The sequence below is a fragment of the Eimeria necatrix genome, genomic scaffold (genome assembly GCF_000499385.1).
Source record: "Eimeria necatrix Houghton genomic scaffold, Enh_scaff316, whole genome shotgun sequence".
Classification (NCBI taxonomy): Eukaryota; Apicomplexa; class Conoidasida; order Eucoccidiorida; family Eimeriidae; genus Eimeria; species Eimeria necatrix.
The window spans coordinates 28,620-34,958 of record NW_013655309.1 but is presented as its reverse complement, the minus strand read 5'-3'; the positions used below and the strand labels follow the sequence as shown (position 1 = coordinate 34,958).

The 6,339-nt window shown below is 65.0% G+C and overlaps 2 protein-coding genes across 2 annotated transcripts in view; one reads left to right on the top strand and one right to left on the bottom strand.

Annotated features, from left to right (window-relative positions):
* ENH_00042500 (hypothetical protein, conserved) lies at positions 1-632 on the top strand (the record flags this gene model as incomplete). The annotated part of the gene is made up of 1 exon (XM_013585332.1): positions 1-632. A coding segment is annotated over one exon (632 nt), but the record flags the coding sequence as incomplete, so codon positions are not given.
* A 1,137-nt stretch (positions 633-1,769) lies between these two features.
* ENH_00042490 (hypothetical protein, conserved) overlaps positions 1,770-6,339 on the bottom strand; it is a gene marked incomplete at both ends in the record, with an annotated part of 7,203 nt that continues 2,633 nt past the window's right edge. The window contains 8 exons of the mRNA XM_013585331.1: positions 1,770-2,669; positions 2,817-3,169; positions 3,420-3,541; positions 3,749-4,090; positions 4,281-4,453; positions 4,694-4,775; positions 5,005-5,284; positions 5,499-6,298. Of these exons, the coding sequence (XP_013440785.1) occupies positions 1,770-2,669; positions 2,817-3,169; positions 3,420-3,541; positions 3,749-4,090; positions 4,281-4,453; positions 4,694-4,775; positions 5,005-5,284; positions 5,499-6,298 (3,052 nt within the window). The remainder of the gene's footprint in view (positions 2,670-2,816; positions 3,170-3,419; positions 3,542-3,748; positions 4,091-4,280; positions 4,454-4,693; positions 4,776-5,004; positions 5,285-5,498; positions 6,299-6,339) is intronic.

The window sequence follows — 6,339 nt, the reverse complement described above, 5'->3', positions numbered from 1 at the left end:
CCGGGGCCCCCCCGGGGGCCCCCCGGGGGCCCCCCCCGGGGGCCCCGCTGGTGGGGTTTGAAGTGCCGGCCGAGGAGGCGGGGAAGAGCGCGGCAGCCGTGGGGGCCCTGAAGGCGGAGAAGTTTTTCTGGGATCGACGATCCCGATCCCAGAGAGCGTGTGGGGTGTTGGAGCGGGGCCTGCGGGCCCTGGGGGAGTACTGCTGGGACCCCGGAGTTACCCTTTTGCTGCTGCAGGGGGGCCCCCCTGCTGCAGCAAAAGGAGAAAAGAAAGTTCTGGAGGCCCTCGGAGAAGTTGCGGAGAGTCTGGAGAGTCACCCGGACCACCGGGTGTACGTACACCTCAGCGCCCGAGTGGTCCACTGGTCACGCGCGCAGCTGGAGCTGCCGCGGCTGCACTCGCCGCTGGCTTTTGCTGCAGCAGGCAGCAGCAGCAGCAGCAGCAGGCGGGGCGAGCCTGCTGCTGCTGCGCTGCTGCAGCACGTGCTGCAGCTCGACGCGCAGCTAAAACTCCAAACAGCAAAACTCAGCGCTGGCCTTTCGCCCCAAGACATTTATTCTCCCCACTTCGACAAGCTCGTGGCCCTCGCCCTCACTGCCAGGCAGTACCCCCTCCCCAGAACTGCGGGGTAGCAGCAGCAGCAGCAGCAGCAGCAGCAGCAGCGGCAGCAGCAGCAGCAGCGGCGGCGGCGGCGGCGGGGTAGCGGCAGCAGGGGCAGCGCGGACGCGGCAGCAGCAGCAGCAGCAGCAGCAGTAGCAGCGGCAGCAGTACGGGCAGCAGCAGGGACCCGGGGGAGGCGTCCGCAGCGCTTCACCGCAGCAGCAGCAGCAGCAGCAGCATTTCTTGCTGCTGCTGCTGCTGCTGCTGCAGCGCTTCTTGGCTTGAAGCGGGGCTCACTGCCGCCCAAGCAGGCAGCTGGGGCAAGGATGTAGAGGGGGGCCCCCAAGCAGGGGGGGCCCCCCAAGCATAGGGGGGCCCCCAAAAGCAAGGGGGGCCCCCAAATGCAGAAGGGGGCCCCCAAAAGCTGGAAGCTAAACCCTGCACCGCAGGTGAGAGTCAGGCAACTAAACGGGGGGGAAGGGGGCCCCCGAAGGAACCCTTTGGGGGCCCCGGGAGGGGCCCCTTTGGGGGCCCCTTGGGGGCCCCTCGGCCCTCTGTAGGGGCCCCCGTTGGGGCCTCCACGGGCCTTTATTACAGATATTTGCTCATTGTAGGGGGCCCCGTCTACAAATCCAGGTCATGGTGGGCCCTCCGCTCTTTTGGGGGCCCCCTGGGGGCCCCTAACAGCTTTAGGGGTACCCCAGTTTTTACCCTTAACTTGCCGCTCTATTTTTTCGTACTAAAAGCCCTAGGGGGGCCCCAGGGGCCCCCTAGAGGGGCCCCAGGGGCCCCTTTAAGGGTCTTGTCTCTGTCTTTGCGGGTGAACGAGGGGGGCCCCTTGGGGGCCCCTTAGAGGGCTGGCCCCTGGGGACCTTCAGGGGGCCCCCAGGGGCCCCCGAGAGCCAGCTGAACCCTTTTATTGGGCTGGGCAACTAGGGCCCCCTAGAGGGGCCCCCCCGAGTCTGAACTGCTGGGGGGGCCCCTCACTCTGCGTTTTCTCTAGTTTGTTTGCGCAATTAGACTCAACAAAGTGCTCAGGAAACAATGTCCAAATAGGGTCAAATGTGACATTGAAAAGGTCCCCAGGGGGCCCCTAGGGGCCCCCAGGGGCCCCCAGGGGCCCCCGGGGGCCCCCAGGGGCCCCTGGGGGCCCCTAGGGTACTTTCCCCCTAGGGGCTCGAGTGCGACCGGGGCCGCCCACATTGCTTGCCTGCGCCCCGCCTGGACTGGGGGCTGTGGGGCCCCTCTGCTGCTGCTGCTGCAGCAGCAGCAGCAGCAGCAGGAGCTGTTGCTGGTGATGAGGGGGCCCCCGTCTTGCTGAGGGGCCCCACAGGGCTGCCTGAAGTCAAGGTCTTCCTGAGGCCCTCCATATTGTCTCCTGCATGCAGCTGCGGCAGCTGCTGCTGCTGCTGCTGCTGCTGCAGCGGCTGCTGGTAGGGGCCCCCGAAGAGGGGGGCCCCGCTGCCCCAGCTGTACTGCGAAAAGGGGGGGCCCCCCAGCGGGGGCCCCATTGAGGGGGCCCCCACTATCCCAGACCGCCGCCGCTGCAGTACCCAACGAATTGCATCAGCAGCACCTTTAATAAAGTGCACAGCCAGCGCGGGTTGCTGCTGCTGGGGGGCCCCCAGGGGGCCCCCCCCTAGGGGGCCCCCCCCTAGGGGGCCCCCCCCTAGGGGGCCCCCCTGGGGCTGGCCAAAGAGCCCCGGGGGGCTGCGGGGGCCCCCCGGGGGCCCCAGGCTAGGTGAGCTGGGGGCCCCCAAAAGGGGCCCCTGAGAATGAATACTGTCTGGAGGAGAAGAAGCTGGAGAGGCTGCTGCTGCGGCCAGGGGGGCCCCCTGAGTAGCAGCAGGGGGGGCCCCCAAGAGGGTCTGGGTCTGCACAGGGGGGCCCCCCGGAGGGTACTTGGGCCCCGACCGCCACTCCCCCAAAGCAAAGCAACCCCTATCTTGGGGGCCCCCGGGGGGCCCCCAAAAGGGGTAACTAAGGCTAGAGCTGCTGCTGGGCTGCTGGCCTACATGGGGGGCCCCCTGGGGCCCCTCGCTGCGGTGCAGCACAGAGCGCTCCGCAGCCTGCGAGCAGCAGCAGCAGCAGCAGCAGCAGCAGCAGCAGCAGCAACAGCAGCAGGAAAGCAGCGAGGAATATGAGCTGAACTGCAGCACCTAGTGAGCACTCTGGGGAGAAGGGCGCGTGCAGCAAAGTTCGGAGGGTGGGCTTACTACGCTTGCAAAGCGCTGCTGCTGCTGCTGCTGCTGCTGCTGCTGCTGCTGCTGCTGCTGCTGTTCCTGCTGCAGCTGCCGTTGTTTCTGCATCAGGAGCAGCTGCTGCTGCTGCAGCTGTTGCTCCTGCTGCAGTTGTTGCACGAAGTGGCCCTGGGCTCTTTCTGTCCCCTCCCGCGGGCCCATTTGCTGCAGCATTTGCTGCTGCTGCTGCTGCTGCAGGAGCTGCTGCTGCTGCTGCTGCTGCTGCTGCTGCTCTGGCGCACCCAGAGCCTCTTGGCAGCGCATTTGCCTCTCACTAAATTTCGACGCCGCAGAAATTGCAATAAGGGGCACCGTGGCCAAAACAGGGCCTGCACAGACAAGAGTAGAAACGTGCTGCTGCTGCTGCTGCTGCTGCTGCTGCTGCTGCTGCTGCTGCTGCTTCTGTTGCGGTCCGTGCTGCTGCTGCTGGTGCTACTGCTGCTACTGCTGCTGCTGCTGCTGAGGTCGCGGCAACGGGGCGCGGGAAGCTCCAGTCCCCGTAAAGCCTTTCAGGCGCTCGCCGGAGCTAGGGTTTAGGGTTTGGCGCCTAGGGTTTAGGGTTTAGGGTTTAGGGTTTACCGAGAATAATGCCCTTAAGCCCCAAAGTGGAAAGGCCCAGAGCCGCCGAAAGGCCCACCAGCCAAGGGCTGGCGTCGGGGATTTCTCTATAAATGCAAGTCGTCACGTTCCACCAGACCAGCCTGCAAACCCCAAACCCTAAACCCTAAACCCTAAACCCTAAACCCTAAACCCTAAACCCTAAGCCCTCTGGTTTGAGGGCCGGGAGCAGCGCGGCGTTGAGCAGGGCTCTGCGGCGTCCGCCGTGGCTGCGTGTTTGGGGTTTGCGCGGGGGGTTGAGGGTTTGCTGTCCAGCGTTTAGGGTTTAGGGTTTAGGGTTTAGGGTTTACGCGTTGGCTGCGAGGACTGCGAGGGCTGCGAGCCTGTGGGGCGCGGCGAGCCAGTGCCCCCAGCCGCCAGCAGCAGCAGCAGCAGCAGCAGCAGCAGCAGGGGCCCCTCCGCCGCCGGGCGCTGCTGCTGCTGCTGCTGCTGCTGCTGCTGCTTCCGCAGGCGAGCCTGCTGCTGCTGCTGCTGCTGCTGCTGCGTCGGAGTGCAGCCACAAAGCCACTGCTGGCAGCAGCGAAATAACTTCGGGCGGCAAAATCGGCAGCAGCGCCAAAAGCGAAGAAGCAGCAGTTGGGACGTAAACCACCGGCATTCCCGTGCTTTCGAAGATGAACCACGTGAACAGGCTGCGAAACCCTAAACCCTAAACCCTAAACCCTAAACCCTAAACCCTAAACCCTAAACCCTAAGCCCAGCCCTACCCCCAAGCGTCCAGCCCTCGTCCCCGCGTCCGCCGGCGCGGCGCGGCGCGCCGCCGCCTCGAAGGCCTAGGGTTTAGGGTTTAGGGTTTAGGGTTTAGGGTTTAGGGTTTGGGACCTGTAGAACCAGACTTTTTTGACGGAGGAGAAGAGAATGGCGCGGATTTTTTCGTTCACAGAAGCCGACAAAATTGCAGAAGAGTCCACCACGCAAAGGACTTCCTGCAGCACATCTAAAGAGCTGCGTTGCGAGCACAGCAGCGCGTACAAAGCCCCGAAAAACACCACCACCTGCAGCAGCAGCAGCAGCAGCAGCAGCAGCAGCAGCAGCAGCAGCAGTAGCAGCAGCAGCGGGGGCGGCGCAGGGGAATGCAGCGGTGGGTGGGAGAAGCAGCTGCGCGGCGCCCGCATCTCGGGGTACTGTGTTGCTGCTGCTGCTGCTGCTGCTGCTGTTGCTGCTGCTGTTGCTGCTGCTGTTGCTGCTGCTCCAAACCCTAAACCCTAAACCCTAAGCCCTAAACCCTCGCGCACCTGGAAGAGGAGGTCGAAGGCCGACAGAAAGAAGCGAAGAAGAAACGCCAGCACGAAGCAAAAGATCCTCCACGCCCCGAAGCTGCGCCGCAAACCCCAAACCCCAAACCCCAAACCCTAAACCCTAAACCCTAAACCCTAAACCCTAAAAGCGCGAGTTGCGGCCTTAATCTGGACCGTGCGGAGAAGACCGCGCGAAGGCCCGCCGGCGTCGCAGGCCCCTCTTCGCGAGCCGGCCGGCCCCCCACAGCTTAGGCCTTAGGGTTTAGGGTTTAGGGTTTAGGGTTTAGGGTTTAGGGTTTAGGGTTTACCCGGAGTTGAGGGCCCAGGCCAGCAGCGTGTGGGCGTGCTGCGAGAGGTAGCGCCACCAGGCCTCGCGCGTGAGGGCATAGACTTCTTGCGAAGCTTCCAAAGACCTTTTGAAAGCAGCAACAAAGTCTCCTTCCCGCAGCTGCTGCAGCAGCTGCTGCGTTTGCTGCTGCTGCTGCGTTTGCTGCTGCCCTTTCCCAAACATGTCGGGAAAAAACAAAGACAAAAAAGACCCCAGCCAGCCCCCCCTCTTCAGGCCCTCCCGCTGCACCTTCGCCCCTGCTGCAGCCCACAGAAACCCCAGCGGGGGCCCCCGGGGCTTCCAGGGGTCTATGCACGTCTCAGTCGTGCTGTCGTGCAGCAGCGCCAGAAAGGCGTCCGCGTGGGGCCCCCGGAGGGGCCCCCCGCTGCTGTCGGTTTGGCAGCTGGCGGGGACGAGGGGGGCCCCCAGCTTCTTTGTCTGCTTCAGTCTGCGCTGGCAGCGGCAGCAGCGGACACACGTCTAAGTCGGCTATGAGCTGCTGCGCTGCTTGCGAGAGGTCTGCAGCGCCCCGCTGCTGCTGCTGCTGCTGCTGCTGCTGCTGCTGCTGCTGCTGCGGCTTTTCGGGGGCCCACGCTTCTGCAGCAAACTCGGGCAGCTGGGGGGCCCCCGGGTCTGCGCGGAGGCCGGGGGGCCCCTCTGGGGTTTTGCTGGGCCAGGGGCGCGTTGCTCGGGAGGTGTCTGTGTCTGCTGCTGCTGCTGCTGCTGCTGCTGCTGCTGCTGCAGCGTTTGCTGCCGAGGACGCCGCAGCCAGCTCCTGTATCGCCCGCCACAAGTCCGAGTACCACTCGGGGCCGCCGCCCAGCAGCAGCGCAGCAGGCCCGCCGCTGCTGCTGCTGCTGCTGCTGCTGCTGCTGCTGCTGCTGCGGACGGCGGAAGCAGCTGCAGCGACGAATCCGGCGAGTGTGTTGGCGGTTTGGGGCGCGTTTGGGTCCGCAGCAGCAGCTGCTGCTGCTGCTGCGGCCGGGGGCGCCGCAGCAGCAGCAGCAGCAGCAGCAAAGCCCTGCTGCTGGTTGAGCAGCAGCCCCGAAAGCCGCTGGAAAGCCTCAGCCAGCCCCGCAGAACCCAAGACACGGGCTTCCCATAAAGCTGTGACTTCTGCGTAAATCTCGAAGCAAAAGAAAACAGAAATTGAAAAACTAATTAAAAAAGAAATTAAAATCACCAAAAGACAAACCACAGGCCGCGCGCATGCAGCCACTTCCACTGACACGCGCCCCGCGCACACCCGCCACCCGCCGCAGCCCCGCTGCCGCCTGCGCACACGCAGCAGCAGCAGCAGCAGCAGCAGCAGGAG